The sequence below is a fragment of the Haplochromis burtoni genome, unplaced genomic scaffold, assembly GCF_018398535.1.
Source record: "Haplochromis burtoni strain Fernald_Lab_line unplaced genomic scaffold, NCSU_Asbu1 Contig_432, whole genome shotgun sequence".
Lineage (NCBI taxonomy): Eukaryota > Metazoa > Chordata > Actinopteri > Cichliformes > Cichlidae > Haplochromis > Haplochromis burtoni.
In genome coordinates, this window is record NW_024582793.1 from 136,682 (window position 1) to 155,473 (window position 18,792).

The 18,792-nt window shown below is 41.4% G+C and overlaps 3 protein-coding genes across 4 annotated transcripts in view; 2 read left to right on the plus strand and 1 right to left on the minus strand.

Annotated features, from left to right (window-relative positions):
* Window positions 1-6,043, minus strand: part of inpp4aa (inositol polyphosphate-4-phosphatase type I Aa) — a 25,011-nt gene extending 18,968 nt beyond the window's left edge. Inside the window, exon 1 of the mRNA XM_005945082.2 lies at window positions 5,917-6,043. The gene's annotated coding sequence lies outside the window, so the exon portion shown is untranslated. The remainder of the gene's footprint in view (window positions 1-5,916) is intronic.
* LOC102288518 (phospholipase A and acyltransferase 2) lies at window positions 36-3,787 on the plus strand. Its single transcript, XM_005945081.3, has 4 exons — window positions 36-169; window positions 1,237-1,357; window positions 1,443-1,741; window positions 3,199-3,787. Exons 1-4 carry the CDS (start codon window positions 152-154, stop codon window positions 3,280-3,282), a joined length of 522 nt encoding a protein of 173 aa, XP_005945143.1. The 5' UTR covers window positions 36-151; the 3' UTR covers window positions 3,283-3,787.
* A 750-nt stretch (window positions 6,044-6,793) lies between the features above and the next one.
* Window positions 6,794-18,756, plus strand: slc9a2 (solute carrier family 9 member 2). Of its 2 annotated transcripts, XM_042213291.1 has the most exons (14): window positions 6,810-6,930; window positions 7,035-7,219; window positions 7,302-7,516; window positions 7,601-7,849; window positions 9,169-9,419; window positions 9,526-9,743; window positions 10,187-10,386; window positions 12,605-12,694; window positions 12,772-12,842; window positions 13,541-13,708; window positions 13,808-13,913; window positions 15,644-15,760; window positions 15,996-16,083; window positions 17,728-18,756. In XM_042213291.1, exons 2-14 carry the CDS (start codon window positions 7,147-7,149, stop codon window positions 18,144-18,146), a joined length of 2,265 nt encoding a protein of 754 aa, XP_042069225.1. In that variant the 5' UTR covers window positions 6,810-6,930; window positions 7,035-7,146; the 3' UTR covers window positions 18,147-18,756. The 2 variants fall into 2 exon arrangements, with proteins under 2 accessions (XP_042069224.1, XP_042069225.1); XM_042213290.1 differs by having other exon boundaries at window positions 6,794-7,219; window positions 17,728-18,755.
* Window positions 18,757-18,792: the final 36 nt, after the last annotated feature.

The window sequence follows — 18,792 nt, forward strand, 5'->3', positions numbered from 1 at the left end:
GGGGAGTGGAACTGGGAGGAGACTTGACAGAAATTGCTTTGTTTTTTACTTTATTGTTAGTTAATTGTTGAATGTAGTAGCGCAGCAAACACACCAGACTGGGAGAGCAGCAGGAGTTCTCATTTTAAACCTAAATAACTGCGAGTCAGCCATGAATTATCAACAGCAGGTAAGTTTCTATCTATCTATACTGACTGGACACTTTTACCTTCAGCGCTGCTTTGATTCTTTAATTCCTCCTGCCATTCAACAAGGTGCTGGGAACATTTCTCAGAGATTATGGTCCATGTTGACACGATAGCGTCACACAGTTCCCCATCCATGAGGTGTCCCCGAATCCCAAAGATGCTCTTTTGACTGAAATCTCGTAACATTTAGTTCAGAGGACTCAATATCATGTTCATGAAACTAGTTTAAGATGATTTGAGCTTCCAGATTTATTTTCAGTAGACGGGTACACATGCTGGTTGTGGTGTTTAAACGGTGCTTAGCTGGTGCTTAGGCCCAAAGTGTGCCAGAAAAGATCCACCACACCATTAAACCACTAGAAGCCTGAACTGTTGGTTTATGGAGGATGGATCCATGCTTCCATGCTGTTTATGCCAAATTGTGACCCTAATGCCCGGATGTTGGAGGAAAAGTTGAAACTCACTGAATCAGGCAACGTTTTGCCCCTCTTCTATTTCTCAGTTTTAGTGAGTCTCTGTGAACTTTAGCCTCAGTTTCTTGTTCTTAGCTGACAGGATTGTTACTCAGTGCGGTCTTCTGCTGCTATAGCCCATCTGTTTAAGGTTTTATGCGTTGTGCCTTTAGAGGTGCTCTTCTGCATACCTCTGCTGGTATTTGAGTTGCTGTTGCCTTTCTATCAGTTCAAAGTATTTTGACCGCTACTTTGAAACAGGGAACCACCGCTCACACTCTCTGTAAACACTAAAGACAGCTGTATGGAAAAATCCCAGAAAATCCGCATTTTCTGAAAAACTCAAACCAGCCCGTCTGGCAAATAATACAAATACAGTATAATAGTTCTGCAACATTAAATGTATTCAGATGCTGACTGAAACTGGGTAAGTTTTACCTCTGACAAGCAGATTGCCTGTACTAAAAAAACAAACGTGTCAGCCACTTTCTGTAATGTAGCTGAACCTGTTATCTGGGTACACGGGGAGTGGTAGTGGGTGGAGATGTGTCACTACTTGCTTCTTTTATTCTAATTATTAACTGTTATTAACACAGATTGATAACATTGTGTCCACTGCAAAATTTGGAGACTTGATTGAGTTTTCCTACCCACTCGGATATTCGCACTGGGCCATCTATGATGACGATGGACATGTAATCCATTTTGCGGTTGCAGGTGAGTAAAACACGTGTGTTCATTGCATTCATTAAACAGGCAAATTATTACACTAACATTTCTTGTTTCCTTTTTTTTTTCCAAGATGAGAAGCAACTAATGACAACTGTTCGTACTTATCTGCAAAAAATCGTGCCAGTATGTGGGGACCTTCTCCTTGGAGAAACCAAGATTCGCAGAGTCCCTGTTGGTGAGGTCAATGTCCCACATGGAGCCCATGCGTTGGTCAGTAACAATCGCCATGCCTTCACACCTTCAGCACCTGAGGATATGAGGCTACGCCGTGACGCCCTTCTCAATCAATCCCTTCCATATAACCTTTTTACTCTAAACTGCGAGCACTTTGCCACTTTCATACGCTACGGGAAAGCTGTGTGCAACCAGGTAATGCCGTCACTCGAAAAAACTTCTGATTATCATTTAAGATGTGGTAATACACTGGCCTTCATGTGCTTGAAATCATGCATGATAATGTTGGGACATGCTCCTAATGAGAATATGAACGGTTTCCTGGGGGATCTCCTCCTAAATCTGGACCAGAGCGTCACAGAGGACAATCTGAGGTGCAACCTGACTGTGTTGGATGGACTGAAGCATATTGTCCCACAGGTGCTCTACTGGATTTAGGTTAGGTGAGCATGGGGGCCAATCAATGGTACCAAAACCTCCCTCCAGGAACTAGCTGCATTCTCTAGCCACATGAGGTCAGACACTGTTTGCAGCAGGAGGAACCCAGCACCCACTGCACCAGCAGAGGGTCTTACAGTGGATCCAACGACTCTATCCCGATACCTAATAGCAGTCATGTGCCGTTGCCCAGCCTTTAGAGGTCTGCGTCGCTCCATGAATATACCTCCCCAGACCATCGCTAACCCACCACTAAACCGTTCATGCTGAACAATGTTACAGGCAGCATAATGTTCTCCACAGCTTCTCCAGACCCTTCTCTCATCTGTTAAAAGCACAGCAAACAAGTGATGGATCTGCCAGTATTATATGGAAAGTACCAATGTGGCTCCACAGTGCTGAGCAGTGAGCACAGGGTACACTAGTGAATGTCAGGCACTCAGATCACCCTCATGAAGTCTGATCGTGATTGTTTAGTCAGAGGCATTCACACTGTGTCCTGTTGGACATCACTTTGTAGCTTTGGCAGTTCTCATTCTGTTACTCCTTCTACAAAGGAGCAAACAACAGACCTGCTGATAGGTTAACGACTTTCTGCAGCCCTGTCTAGCTCTCCTAGAGTAACTGCCTGTCTTATGGAATCTCTTCCATGTTCTCGAGATTGTGCTGGGAAACACACTGATGTGGACTACCTATGCAACCTCTGTAGGGTCCAGATAGCACTTCATGCTATGAGTAACGACACTGACCCCAGCCAAATGCAAAAACCAGTCGTAAATAAGGAGGAGGGGAAAAATTCCAGTAGTATACCTGTAAAACCATTCCTGTTTTGGTTGTTGTCTCATTGTTGCATCTTTAATGCACCTGTTGTCAATTTCATTAACACCAAACCAGCTGAAACTGATTAACAACACTGTCTGCCACTTAAATAACCTGATCAGTATCCCAGATGTTAACAGACTTCATGCAGTACTCTGGTTAAAAAGTCTTCCTTTAAGTTGTTTGAGCAGCGTACAACATGAGAGAACATCAACAGCTTTGTCATCTGGACTGATTTATGAACTGCACTTCATATATCAGTCGGTACTGGAAATTTTACAAAACCAAATATGTTTTATATTAACAGGAAAATGGTCAGATTATTATTAGCAGTAGTAGAAGTATTGTGAGTATGAGTGCTAATCGTATTAATAACACGGTTATTCTTTCTTTAGATCCCTGCAAAACCCAAGAATGAAGAGTGCACAGGAGCAACTACAGTTTTCAAAGACATTGTCAACTCAAAGCAAACTGATTAGAAACCTTTTCATTTCTACATATATAAACTTGTGCGGTGCCTCAGTTTGGTCTTTCTGAGTCACATCACCGTAAATATCCAACATGTTCTCTTCGTCTGGCCCTCTATAGAGCTTAGCCTGGTTATTTTTTTATGAAGCCACTTATGGGATTGGCAGTATGCACTGCAAGGTTTAAACTTACTTGTTTTTTGCCCTTATTTATTCATTTGCAAATGCTTAGTTGAAACCGATAAATATTTTTTCTCAGCAAAATATCTTTAATAATTCCTCCAGAGAAAAAAACAATCTTGGGATTCATAATTTGGCCGAGCAAAAGCCCTGAAGCTATAAGGTTCACCACGACAAACCACACGCTGGCAAGCTGAAAGCACGTGATGATTATAACGCCAAAAGATAACGTGTGATAAAAAAAACAATGTAGATACTGATGTTCTACTGATGTTCTCATATAATATATCAGATATATTTTTCTGTTCAGTCACAAAACATAAACAAATTCACCTAACATTTGTTATTTGTATTTATTTACTTGTTTACTCATTTACGCTCTGAGGCTGCTGGGATCAACTGCTTCCAACAGAGAAGCTGCAGGGAGCCCTCTGGTGGATGAACTATGCAACATCAACACTCAGTGTGGTGAAGGGTGTTTCTCCCATCTTTTCTTAACTTTGAAAAAAAAAAAGGTTCCTTTAACAGCTGTTATAAATACTGATACCAATAAACATATATTGGATTAATGACCCAAGAACACCAATGGGTTGTTTCTGGTCTCAGGGATGACCACAGTGTATAAGTAGCTGATTTCCTCTCTTTGACATAATTTTATGCTGACGTTAAAAGTGTGTGCAGCTTACCTCGCTGTATAGCTGCTGTCAGTAAATGTGGTTTTATGCATATTTTATCTGAAAGCAAACTACCTGAAACAGTGTATTAAGCAAAAGTCCACTCCAAGATCTCAAACATCCACCAAAGCTGATGACAACAACAATCTTGCAATGTTAATTTGGTTTTACTGGAGTTCAGCTGAAGAAGATGATAAGGGTCAAAATGAATGCAAGTTTCTGTCCTGCACCAGAGGGATGAAGTCAGACAGCGTGTCAGCTAATTCTTCATCGTCATCCTAAACTGAGCAAGAGGATAAATCCAGCTGCTGTCCTGAGGGTGACATCTGACCCCAATCACACACTAAAGAGACCCTGTTTCTGTTTTCTAGCTGAACAGTGTGGCAACAAACATGGTGAACATGCTGCAGGGAAGCAGGTGAAATGGTGTGTAGTAAGTGCGGAGATTCTGGAGCTCCTGAGTCCACTGGGATGCTTTGGAAACAAATGTGTCCCAGTTTGTTGGGCTGGCGGCTCACCCCCTGCAGGTGCTGTCAGCACCGGCTGCACTGCAGCGCTTCCACAGCTTCTCCTCCTTCTCCTCATCCCTTTGTGATCAATCCTGTGTTTTTCTTTTGTTTTTGTTTTCTTTTTGTTATTTAAGCCAACTTCCTTTCCCTTGTCCCTCTGTAACCTCAATGTTCTTCTTCATTTCCATTTATTGATTCAGATTCAGTCCAGAGCTGGCCTGTGCCTCGCTGCTCTCCCTTGAATCTGGTCTACAATCAGCTTACCTGGCATATGGAAATGTCTGTCACAGCCACGTGCACATGGATGCACCAATAATCAGCTGTAAAATGCTCTCTGATCAAACTGACTGAAGAAGAGGAGAATATGCAAATGATTTCAACCCAAAGAGAACATTTTGAAAGCGGGAAAAAGAAGTCATCTTCAGACAACTGAGAATTATAAAGGAAGCTCAACTACGATGAACTGCTTTAGGTTATGTTTCAACCAAATGAATAAGGGGGAATAAGTCATGGATTTCCCTCAACACACTAGGCAGAACGTGGCAAATCTGATTTGTTCAATCAAAAATACTCCTCTCAAACACACATGAGCACAGGACAGAAAGGGCAGACAGAAGTGAATTCCCAAAGAACCCAGTGCCTGCTCTGTTATGAAAAGAGTGGCTCAGAAGATCAAATTTAATCCTTTCCCCGCCTCTTGGGAACATCAGGGAGGACTGTAGCTTCATAAAGCAGTAAATATGATACTGGATGCAACCAGTGCATTATAAAAAAAGCCCCCAACATATAACCTCATAATATCAGATACACACTCTTTCAGGCTTCAGCAGAAAGCTGGGTGTTATTCAGCAGGCAGCCTGCGTGGAAATAAACAACAGGCCGAAGCTTCCCACTACAAATCTATTTATGGAAGGTTTAGCCAATGACAGGCCCATTGACACCATACTTTAAGCGTGGATATATGCTCATTCACCGACACTACCAAATAATAACAAACATTGCGTCATTATGTCTGCTGATGCTCACTGAGGGAGGCAGCAGCACGGTGCTGCGGGTTGTGACCCACAGCTCGTTTAGCACTGTTTTAAATTAAAAACAAATCAGCTGCACACATTTTATTTTATTCATTTGTTTTTTGCTACGACTGTAAAACACGTATTATTGTGATCCCGCTGAGAGGCGGTGCTCTCGCTTTGAGACAGCTTTCATACCCGGGAGCAAAAACCCTCGAGAAACCGTGAAATAATAATACGAGGAATGAGAAACAAACACAAATGTCTAACCTTCAAGAGAAAAGCGATGGTTTCTTGTCATGCTGATGAGCATCCTGCGCGCATCGACGATGTCTGCAGTCGAGACTCGCCCCGACTCCCTCTGACACATCAGAGACGTAATACCTACATAGATGGTAATGCCTCCTCCGTCCACTGGGGGGAGATGTCGGCCAGGATTTATTCTCTCCAGGCTTCGTTAAAAGACATTCAAAGCTCTCTTTTAAACGTTGGCTGCCTTTTCCCTTTTTGTTGTGCGTTCTGTCAGAGTTTCTCTGTGTTTTTCTATCCAGGGACAGTTTTACTCCATTCGCAGTGATCTTGAGATCACTGTCATCCTGAGAAATGAAGCTGCTGCCAGTCAGGACATCCATGAACTGCATCTCACAGCTGTACACAAAACAATCCCAAATAATGTTTTTGATGATTGACTAACAAAAAATTTTTCGTCTTCGTTAAACAATCTTTAAACTATCCCTCTAAATTAAATTCAGTGAGTCCTTCGGTGTCATTCAAATCAGTTTCCTCTGCAGGATATATATATATATATATATATATATATATATGGTGGCACCATTCATTCTTTTTTAATGATCAAATGATGCAATTAAATGTTAATTTATGGAAAAAAAAAACATTTTGCAATAGAAGGAATCATGAGGGGTGTTGTGATCTTTCTTTTTTCCTGTGATGACTTGAGTGTACCCATAGACCTTTGTTATTTGTCATTTACACGTGATTTATACGTGAAAGCTGAAACTTCTGTTACCGAAACTCGCCACTGGCCCCTGAACGGCACAGAAACGCCTCGTCCCACCTTTTTTATCTACCTCAGGTGACGCCCAATCAGAGCAGGGCTCGAGGTCTCACCCAATGAGTATCGAAACTCGTGGACTCAGGTAGATCGCAGGTGTGTCGTAGTCCGGCACTGTGAAGAAGACTCGATCATCCAAGGCCAACTTTTGTGAAGTTGGTTAGAGTTATTGAATCTTAACAGCGCTGATATTCACGCCAGTTTGGATTATTGTGAAACTATTATTTAATTTTTGCACTATGAATTTAGTTTTTATCAGACAAGCTGGGACTCTGCTGTTTATTTGCATGATTTTAATTCTTCTGCATGGCTCCAGAGGCGAAATACCTTCTAAACCAATTGCAGCCACGATTTTGCCAACGGTTAAGCCTAATGATGGAGTCCAGACTTATGCAGAGGACCAGAAAAATAATTTACCCGTGTTTACAATGAATTATCCAAGAATCCAGATTCCCTTTGAAATTACTCTTTGGGTGCTGCTGGCTTCTTTTGCAAAAATTGGTGAGTAACAGTCCCATATGTGCCAACAGGTATGGTTTCTCATCTTGCTGCTCCCTGTGACCTTTTTTCCTCCTCTTTTCAGGTTTTCATGTGTACCACAAGATCACCATCTGGGTGCCTGAGTCGTGCCTTCTCATCAGCATCGGCCTGATAGTGGGCGCTATCATGCACTCTGTTCACGAGGAGCCCCCCGCTGTGCTCACCAGTAATGTCTTCTTCCTCTACATGCTGCCCCTAATTGTCCTGGAGTCAGGCTACTTCATGCCCACCAGGCCTTTCTTTGAGAACATTGGCACGGTTCGTTTCAAATCAGGCACTGTTTCTCTAACTCGGGTCAGCTTCCTGCTCAACTTTGACAGTTTTATTGCTGTTTTCATGCAGGTGTTCTGGTTCGCCGTGGTGGGGACGCTGTGGAACAGCATTGGCATCGGCATCTCTCTGTTCGCCATATGCCAGATTCCGGCCTTTGGCGTGCAAGACATCAACCTCCAGGAGAACCTGCTTTTCTCTGCCATCATCTCGGCCGTGGACCCCGTGGCCGTGCTGAACGTGTTTGAGGACGTGTCTGTGAACGAGCAGCTCTACATCGTAGTGTTCGGAGAGTGCCTCTTCAATGATGCTGTCACTGTGGTGAGTGAGCGGATTGCTATTTGTTATTAAAACACTTGACTGTGAGCAAGGGGCAATTGCAAACTGTTCTTGTGTGTCAATTGTTTTGTTCCAGTGACAAATACACAGCCAGGTACCCAGCACAGCAGTGCAGTTTACTCTTCTGCATGTGCTCCACAAAGAGTATATATTTAGCATTTTACACTGATTTAAGAATATTTTTTGCTATTTCTCTCTATGTCACAGTCTCATACATGTAGTTTCCTGTGGAGACCATTTCAACCACCACCCACCATTTACAGACATGGTTAGGCATTTAATTTCATGACTATTACAATAAGCTCAGGTTTCATGAAATACTGGTCATATTTGTGTTTTCCCTTCTCTTCTCCGGGTTGCATGTACGAGGACAGAATGTGTGGGAGAGAACCGTCTGTGTGCTGGCAAGATTTCTAAACAGAAATTACTCAGGGAGGAAAAACTGAAGTAAGGGAATGTTATACACATTAAACAAATGTGTCTATAAAGCACAATTCAGTCCGTTTGCTCAGATGCTGTCAAACCAGTTTCTGGTCGCAGTTACATTTGTTTGTGTGGGTTTGTCCACATGTAGTTTGTCCACAAACTCAGGGATTTAATAAACTCAGAGGAAAGACTCCCACAGCCATAAGAAGCAAACAAAACTTCATTTGCTGTTAATGTTTTCTCCCAAACAGAACAATAGTCTGACCTTGTTAATCTCAGAACTAATCTTTTACAGACAGGCCTACGTGTGAGCCTCTTTGTTAGTGGTGGCTTTTCTATGTGCAAAGAATCGTTATTGTCTGTGTCTTGAACTGGATCTGATGGTCTAGCAGAACTTTTTCCTCTTCATCTTGCATTTAAGTCGTTAATTATCTGCACACGATGATCCCTTTTTATCCAGTTTTGGTACACATCATGCATTTAAAGTTTAAAGTACTCAGTTTTGAGAAATGCAGTGAAATGGTGTGGCTAAATACGCCATCGGGTTCATGCGAGTCAATGTTAGTCACGTGTTTTCATGTAGCAAAAGCTTCATACTGCCCAGGCAGGAATGGTAGATTAAGGAGGAACAAAGCTGGTTACTTTACCTAATGCACCTTTTCCATGACTCAGTCAGTATGTTTGGTGAAAATCTGATTATCAAGTTGCAAACAATGCAGAGTAAATATTTCCAGTAAATCACTCTTATCTGGAAAGGCGTCATTAGAAGCCACAGCGCCTGACACCACATCTGACCTCTGACTAGCATATGTGGGATATGGTGCATAGGTGCAAGAAAGAAAGAAAGTGTGCATATTTATTTATTAATTTTTTAGGTGTTGTACAACATGTTCAGCTTTGTTGCGGAAATGCCGGTGGTGGAGCCGGTGGATGTGTTCATTGGAGTGGCGAGGTTCTTCATTGTGGGGCTCGGTGGGATGGCATTTGGCATCCTGTTTGGCTTTGTGGCAGCCTTCACCACAAGATTCACCTCCAAGGTCCGAGAAATCGAGCCACTCTTCGTATTCATGTACAGCTACCTGGCCTATCTGGTGGCAGAGCTGTTTGCCATCTCATCCATCATGGCGTGAGTAGGTTTTATAACATTTACAGAATTAAAGAAAGAAAGAAGAATAACACAAAGTTTACCCAAATACTCCCCACAAACCCTCTGTGCCCATGTGCTTCTGCAGCATTATAACCTGTGCCCTCACCATGAAGTACTACGTCGAGGAAAACGTCTCGCAGCGTTCCTGCACGACCATCAGACACGTGATTAAGATGCTTGCCTCTATCTCGGAGACGCTCATCTTCTTCTTCTTAGGGGTCGTCACCATCACAACTGACCACGAGTGGAACTGGGGCTACATCCTCTTCACGCTGCTGTTTGCTTTTGTATGGAGAGGTCTGGGTAAGGAAATGACCGGCGTTATCTGTGTCGTGTTAAAGCTCAGGTTTTTGTTTGACTGCAGTTATCTAGTGGAGCAAAGGCTGAGAGCTACTGCTGCTACATGTGCAAAGAAATGCAAGGAAGACAGAAAGTGCTGCTAAGAAAATAAGCTGTGAATGTAAAACTGACAGGTAATCTTTTAATGTGGAATCTAGCCAACCAATATTGAGCCCAGGATGTCTTCTCAGTCTGTTTTGGTTTCCACCAAAAACCACCAAAACTTTGGTCAAAAACCGAGAGCTTAATGTTGTCAAAACGCTTGTTGAATCTGAAAGGAAATGTCCAGACTTCTCTGCTGATTTATCTCTACAAACAGAGTTTTTGGCAACATAATATAATACGCAGAGCAGCTTTAAACTTGTTGATAATGAAACCTCTGATATTTTCTTACCTCTCCCTCTCAGGTATCTTGGTGTTGACTCAGATCATTAACCCTTTCCGCACCATCCCATTCAACATGAAAGATCAGTTTGGTCTCGCATATGGAGGTCTGCGAGGTGCAGTTTCTTTCGCCCTTGCCTTCACGCTTCCTGATACCATTGGCCGCAAGCAGCTCTTTGTCACTGCCACCATTGCAGTTATCCTCTTCACCGTCTTTCTTCAGGTAAGGGAACATCTGTGTAGGTATATTTTTAACTCTGAATAACTTGAATGAAGGTGTTATTTCTTTTGTCCCCGCAGTGGAATGAGATAGAAAATGATTTTTCCTTTAAAATCACATTTAGGAGTGAGACAGAATCTTGGTGAGCTGTTTGGTGTCATTTATTTTTGTCCAGTTAAAAAACAAACAAACTGAGACCCGATTCAAAATTATATGTATTAAATACACTGATAAACTCAAGCTTTTCATTTCTAATCATATACACTGTTATCCTTAGAGAAGAAATACAGAACATTTATTGTATGATATATAAAATGCATGTATGCATCTGAACTTTTACCTTCCAAAAAAGACATTTTACAAAGTTCAACCTCATGGCTGCTAAAATGAGGGGAAATTACTTTGGTTCTAAACTGTGTCTCTTATACTTGTAATCAAAAGTTTACACACAGTCATTATGAGCATGAATGCCATTATAATTTTGGGCATTTATTGATTTCTTTGAACTCTTCTTTTTCCAGGGTGGAATGATTGTACAGCATACATCTTTATTGACTTAAACAAATAAACAATAAAAAGGATTGGCTGCACAAGTACATACACCTTCACTAATATTTAAATGCCCATTACAAAGTTGTACGTCGACCACTTTTGGTAGCCATCAACAATTCTAGCTGGATATTTGATCACTCTTCTTGGCAGAGCTGGTAGAGATCATTTAAATTGGTGCACAGACCCGGTTTTTAAGTGTAGTCCACAAACTATCAATAGGGTTGAGGTCTGAGCTTTGAGGAGACTATTCCGGAAAGCCCGTTAGCCTCCTTTATCGATCCATCCAAAACCTGTTTTGATGTCTGTTTGACGTCAAAGGAGCTTGCAAAGAAAAGCGTCTGGACTTCTTTAAGTTACTTGAAGACGTTTCACCTGTCATCCGAGAAGCTTCTTCAGTTCTAAGGTCAAATGGTGGAGAGTCCCAGATATAAACCTAGTGGGAGTATCCCCCCACAGAGGGACAAAAGGACCCCTGATGATCCTCTAATCGCCTGAGCCAAGGTGTGAAACTGGGTGTGGGTCCCAATCAGCCAGAGTTTCGGGTGAGTTCATTGTGAAACCTGGCCCCACCTTATCATGCGAATTCCTGAGGTCAGATGGCCCAGGATGTGAGTGGGCGTTAAGGCGTCTGGGAAGGGATCTCAAAGCTGGATTATAGATGGCAGAGAGTTGGTGTCGTAAACCACCGCCTCTGTTCAAAGATGGTCGCTCACAGTGGACATAGATGGCTTCTTTCAGAGGTGAAATTGAGAGGTGAAACGTCTTCAAGTAACTTAAAGAAGTCCAGACGCTTTTCTTTGCAAGCTCCTTTGACTACGATGACATGGATGACTGAGAACCTTCATAGACATGTCTGGCATCATTTTCCTGTTATGAAACCCAGTTGTGTCCAAGTTTCAACCATCTGTTGATTTGAGCTGAGGTTGAAGAATTTGGAGGTAGTCCTCCTTTCTTAGTCCAGCCACTTTGTGCAGTGAACCGGAACCACTGGCAGTGAAACAGCCCCAGAGCATGATGCTACCACCACCATGCTTGACAGCTAGTACAGTGTTCCTATGTTTGGAAGCCAGTGCTTTACTTGTCCAAACATGCCTCTTGTCCAGGAGCCATTTGGCCTTCTGGAGGGATTTTTAACTATCAGTCAAACTTGAAGGTGTTGATTTTGGAGTAGGGGCTTTTTTTTATCGGTCAGCACCCTCTCATTGTGTCTCAACGCAAAACTTCCTTCACTGTAGAGAGTGAAGCAGCCATTTTTTTACAGCCATTTTCATTTCATGGCAGGCTTGAGCCTCAGTGGTTGTTCCTGAACATCCTAATTAATTTCATCTCATCTGAGGATGACAGTTTGGGTCTTCTTCCAGACCTCGTCGAAGCTGTGACACATGTGAATAACTTGACTTAACTTTAATCTGCTGCTTTTTAGAAATGAGAGACGTTTCTAACTTGTAGCTGTAGCTACAACTACAAGTTGTAGTTAATAACTAATTTCTTGTTTTTCAAAGGGTGTGTATCCATGTATGGGTAACCCTGGAAAAAGAAATTATTAAAATCCCCAAATTACCATAACATTCATGTCTATGATGAGTATATGAACTTCTGGCCACAACTGTATCTACAACTCTAGTGTTCGAAGTAATTTGTGTTTTTCTTTTTTCCCTCTTCCCCACAGGGCATCAGTATCCGACCTCTGATTGAGTTCATCAATGTCCGAAGAACAAACCGCAACCTTGAAACCATTAATGTAGAGATTCACTGCAGGGTAAGTCACAGACTGCATGCATGTATCGGACAGTACATTTCTGCGCACGGTGCTGACAGATCGCGCTTTGCTCGCAGCTCATGGAGCATACAATGGCAGGCATAGAGGATCTCTGTGGGCAGTGGAGCCGCTTCTACTGGAAGGACAAGTAAGAGTTTTTTGGCGTCGCGGTTTAATCTTTTGTCAGTAAATTAGCAGATATTGCTCATCAGATCTAATGAGTAGTGAATAATACTGTATGATTCACAGTAACAACAATAAAACAAAACCTCACAAACCCTCCTCATTCCTGCTTCTTGTTACCACTGTTCTTTTATGCCACAAACACTGTATGCGAAAGTTTGAGTCCATCTGATTTGCAAAAATTCTATATGTCAACTTGTTTTTACTATTGACTATTTACTATTACTATGCTTTCATGCATACTTAGCAACTGATCAGCAAAAAAGGGCTTTCTGAAGGTTATTCATATTAATACTTTATCTACAGTCTTTCAGGCAGTTCAGCAGGATGCTGATGTCAAACTGAGAATACATAATTAGGCATAATTATCTGCAACTGGCTGAAAATACAGTAACTCAAATGTGTTGATGGGATGCTGGGAAAGTCCAGTAGCAGCACATATACAGATAAAACATACCTCATAATTCACAAAAGATTCTTTACATTACATGCCTACACAAATTTAGTGGTTTTGACAGTTTGACTGATATGCAAATTTCAAAGCTGAGTGTTTTAAATAATAAAGCCGGTAATGCCTTATTTTCTTGTTGTCCACAACTTGCATGAAAACACCAAAAACTATATAAAAACCGTCCGTGAAATTCTTCTTTCTCTCAATGTCAGGTTTATGAAGTTTAACAACAGAATCCTGCGTAAGATCCTCATCCGAGACAGCAGAGCAGAGTCCAGTATTGTGGCGCTCTATAAAAAGCTAGAGCTGCAGAATGCCATGGAAATCCTGGACACGGCGTCCGGAGACATCAGCGCTGCTCCTTCCATCGTCTCCCTCTCGTACGTATGACTTTTGCACTCATCACATCACTCTCCCTTCTACCTGTCAAGACCAAATGTAGAGCTACTAATGATTGCTTATTATTTTCTAAAATCAAGCGAGGAAAAGAAAAGCTCTTCTAAACTCCAGAAAAAGTTCCTGGCTGCTGACCTGAGGAACATCCACGACATCCTGTCCAAGAACATGTACAAGATCAGGGAGCGGGTAAGATGAAGAAAGGATCTTTGCTGTATGCTCTTTTTTTGGTTTCTGTTTAGTTTGTCTGTCACTGTGTCAGAAAGTAGCTGCGAATTTAATCAAATACTGCACTTAAATAGTTGATTTATGCTTGTGGTAGTTCTTCCACTTTCTTTTCACTTTGGAGCAAATGTTGTGCTTAATCTTTGCAACATTTTATTGAAATGACACTAAAGGCCTATACAATAAAAAAACTATATCTATAGTTAAACAATAAACTCATTAAAACAGCAAACTAGTTGGAAGCACCTGTCATATTTGACATGTTTGAGTGCTGAGCAGAAAGAGGTGAAGAACAGAAGAAGCTGTTTAAATTCCAGACAGGTTAATATAATATATAATGTATAAAAAGCTTCCTTTTTACAATAAAGCAATTTTTGTATCTTTGATTCATTTAATTACTTAATCTGAATTATTACATTTTGCTGATATACTTTTTGCAGTTTGAAATGTTAAGATCTGTACATGTCATTCATTTTTACATCAACGTTTCTTTAGTCTGAAGTTGGTGACGGATCTCTTCAGTAACAATGGAGCAATTTCCAGCTACACTGACATGAATAATACACAGAAACTATCACACCATAGTTTGATGTTAGCGGGGTTTTTTTTTTTTTTAATATCAATGGTTATTTGTAGAAAATGTAATTTAATGTATGAGTTTGCCATTTGCGTTTTAAGCGTTGTCATTGTCAACTTTTGCCAGATGACGGCACATCTCAGAAGTGTGAAACTCGAACCTTTGTTTGTTTTGCATACATGGTAACGTAGTTCAGCATCAGCTTTGCACGTGCTCAACTGCTTAAAAACGATTAAAACCCCCGATAAAGATGACTAAAATAAAGCCACGTGCAGCTGCACCTCTTTGCATTTTACTTGAAAAACATGAAGTTTGAAAAATGTCCGTTAATTTGACACAAACGAGAAAAGCACCCCTCGATGTTGTTCTGTTTCTCATACCGACGATCCCACCAAGTGAAACTCGGTGCTGTTTTGCATAGCCACAGGCAGTGGCCAGCAGTACTTTTCCATTAGTGGCATGACATCGCCCTTTTAACAGACTCTTTGATGCTTTGATGGAGTTTCTTCTGTGGTTTCACAGTTTATCACATAGCTTTATCAATAGCTCCTTGTTTCAAGTCTTTTTTTCACATATTTGTGATTCTTTCACACTAAACTGACATCACCGTGTCACTATTAATTTATTTTTAAAATGCATTATATTTGATAAAAATGCTAACTGTAAACCGTGTTGGCCTCTGGTGACATCATACAGGCCCATAATATTGTCATGCGGCCTTTTTTATAAAACACAGTGGTGACCTTTGGAGGGTTTTAAAGGCAGCTGTGTTTGTTTTTGGTTTAACTAATGGCTGCAGGTCAGAACCAGGGGTGGGTTTACTGCATGGAACAGGTTAAGGTAGCAGTCCACATACAGACACCTACCCCTGCCTCAAACAGGTGTTTCCAGTTTTGGTGGCGTAATCTGAGTTTTAAACAATGCAGTCCCCACTAAGAGCGTCTGAACCGTCCATTCGTGGGAACCTCTGTTGTCCCAAGTCCCTGGCATTGACAGTGGTCATGGATTTTGTTTATGGAGTTTTTAAGTCTATGTCTTCACTGTGTGTTTTCCGTGTGTGGTTCTCTGACCTTCTGTTATTTGTAATTAGATAATTAATTTATGTATTTGGACTTAGACGGTGGCATACAGAGGAAAACATGCTCTGCCCAATGACAGCCAGACCAGAGAGATACTGATCAGGCGCCATGCGACCATTCGACGAAGCCTCCGACCTCGTAGTTTTCAGTCATCGGTAAGCTACCTTGCCCAATTTATTTGTATTATTTTAATTAATTATTTCTTTTGTTGGGAGCGTGGGTTGGGATTTTCGGTACATCCCCGGGGTCTTAATTAGAAGTACTTTGGGCAAATAACAGTCACATTAAAAATGTTCTTTTTGAGCTGATTATCTCACACATGAAATCCAAACACTAGATTAAATGTTCTCACCACTTTTCATCAAGTTTTTTCCCCATTGTTATTCTTAGAACGTGCCCAGGACACACAAGTATTTCTCGCTTCCTGCTGGAAAGAGTCTGGAGTCAAGATTTGATGCTGCGAGGTGGCACTACACAGGTAAACTGAGATTATCTTTGAAATCCCTTAACACAACCTTACCCTTCATATAAATGAGAATAAATGATGAAAACGTCACTTCCTTACAAAGTTTGGAATTTTTCAACCTGATTCGAGCCTTAATTCATCAGAACTGAAATGAATTGTCTTTTCTCAGCAGTGTGCACAGAACAAATGAAGTGCTTTGTCGATAATTCATCTGAATCTTAGGAGCGGGACTCCCTTTACAATTCTGTCTGTATATGAAACCCCTGCACTACAAGCTGTTTTCATTTTCTTGTCCCACTCTTCCTTTTTCAGTTCATCTCACTCTCATTAGTACAGAGAGATCTGTCTGGCCCGGAAGCTGCCGCCAGTCCCCTCCGAGACCTCCCCAAAACCGCTGCCTCGATTCTTGCTTACGCTATCTGCCATTATCTACTAGAAATGGAGTCAAATATAAATGAGGATGTGGTCCAAGCTAGTAAATGATCTCCCTGGTATCAGAAAACCACCCCCAAAACTATTAATAAGACTTTGTCAGTCTCATTAATGTCACAGTATGTGTCTCCTGAAAAAACAGAAACCCCCTCCCCAAAACAGAGCGATGTGCACATATAAGAATGAACCAAAAGGGAGAGCTTGTAGATATCAATCTACATTCAAGACAGCAGCTTGACAACTAGATTTTTATCACAGAAGCGTAACGTTCGTGGTTCAACAGCAGCTTTAAGAGGCTGTTCTTCAAAATGTCCAGTTTTTACCAGCAGGTTATGGCATGACATTGAAAACAGGTTCAGGTTAGTTTGTTCTTGTGGTTAGATTTGTTCTGCAGCAAGCCATCCATCGTGCCATGCACACTCTCAGTGCAAACACAACAGACAACAAATAAGCATAGTACAAAATACTGGAAACAACAACTAATAATAAGCATTGTGTAACACACAGTATCAAAACTATAATTTGTCCATCCGACCAATGGCAGCTAGAACAAAGCACTTGTAATGCTCATTTGAATGATTTGTACCACTTTGTTGGTTTCTTGAGTGGCTGGTTTGTGTATTGCTAGAATTTGTAGGATGGCATCATTTCACCTCCCTTTCATAAAGGATGGTTCAGTGGATCCTTTGCTAAAGGAAACGATTGAAAAGCACTGAAGCCTTTTTCCTTATGTTAGGGTTCAATTCAAGCAGCAAGGCTTTTTGAGGACTTATCTGTGATCCTAAATTGACAGTAGGAATAGATGTGAGTGTGTGTGGCTGTTTATCCTCATGGGTTAGCTCTATGATGGTCGCAGAATTGGGCTTCAACCAGATGAATGAAAATGGATGAATAATTTACCCACATTATTCGTGGACAACAAAACTTGAACAGTTTTGCCTTCCTCATGAAGCGTATAAACCGGCTCTTGTCCAACACCACTATGAGGTCAACATTTATGATGCGAGTGCAAACGCATTGCCATGAAATGTTTAGCTCCACGATCAGGTCAGCATCTGATTTTGAGTCAGTACAGGTAAGGTTTAGGACCTTACCTGTACTTTGTGATTGATTCTACTTGACAAGTTGTTGGTATAGTAGTTAAACATAACCATGTTGTCATAGTGAGCGTGTTAGTATGAGTGTACTTTACCATTTTATTTTTTGTTTTCAATCTCATCCCAGATGATCATGAGACCCTATCAGAAGTTGCCTACCCATCTCAACGCTCCTGGTTTGGCAAGCCCGCACGCTCCTCCTCCTCCAAAGCCATGATACCTCTGCACAGGCTGGGCACTCTGGAAGAAGTACCATCTACTGATGTTCTGAATGAAGAGAGCAGCAGTACGGGGGAGGGTGTGTTCAGGACAAACTCCTCCTACAGTGATTCCCGCGTGCCTCATCCTCGCCGCTTAAATTCCTCATTTGATGATAACAACAGTTCGGTGGATGACTTAAGAAATGTTCACGAAGAAGACGGCGCAGAGCAGGTGGGGCAGCGTCAGCCTGCGTCTCCAGCGCCAGGCTGGGCGGCTGAGCCCAGAGAGACCACGGCTCGAAACCCTCTGCTCAGGCGGCCTCAGTGGAACCCCAAGAAGAAATAAAAGTGGTGCAGCTGGACTGTCTCCACCTAATCAAGCAGCTGGAAGTTTCTGCTTATGACTGTAAGCTCAAATAACTTTAAAGACATTTAGAATAACATTGAAGGTGTCTTCATTACTCATTAGAGGTAAAACAGTCTTCAAAATGAGCCAAAATGGACTAACGCTTCAGTGTCACACTCCTCAGAAGCACAGTGAACTGTAGCAACTGTACTGTAAATAAACTGTGAGACTTTTTGCACATGTACTTATTTTAACTAGTCTTAGAAAATAATTTTAAATGTCTTTTTTTCTTCATGTAGGAGTTTTTAAATGTGGAAAGTGAGGTTAATTAAACTGTTATTATACATTTGCCCTTTGTGTAAATAGGATGTTTTTTGTATTTTATTGTCTGTCTTGTGTGATAGTTACATGACTGAAGATGTACATTTTGTGTGTATATAAATGTTTTTTAGTCAAACAAGCTGTTGCTGCGCAGTACAAAGTACTTTTTGAATGCCTGACAATGATAGTCCCTCTGGCCCAGCTGCTTTCCTTTATTCTGTAATAAATTTTCTTTGTTGAAAGTTCTTATAAGTTTTAAGGTTTGTGACACTGAATAAAATGATGTCAGATATTAAAAGTGAATGTTTTTAATATGGTTAAAAAT

Excerpts from the sequence above, each read along its gene's own strand:
- LOC102288518 (XM_005945081.3), top strand. Across the intron at positions 1,358-1,442 it reads AATCCATTTTGCGGTTGCAG|ATGAGAAGCAACTAATGACA; the intron begins GTGAGTAAAACA and ends TTTTTTTCCAAG. Across the intron at positions 1,742-3,198 it reads GGAAAGCTGTGTGCAACCAG|ATCCCTGCAAAACCCAAGAA; the intron begins GTAATGCCGTCA and ends TTCTTTCTTTAG.
- slc9a2 (XM_042213290.1), top strand. The coding sequence starts at position 6,958 with ATGAATTTAGTTTTTATCAGACAAGCTGGGACTCTGCTGTTTATTTGC. Across the intron at positions 7,517-7,600 it reads TCTTTGAGAACATTGGCACG|GTGTTCTGGTTCGCCGTGGT; the intron begins GTTCGTTTCAAA and ends GTTTTCATGCAG. Across the intron at positions 9,744-10,186 it reads TTTTGTATGGAGAGGTCTGG|GTATCTTGGTGTTGACTCAG; the intron begins GTAAGGAAATGA and ends TCTCCCTCTCAG.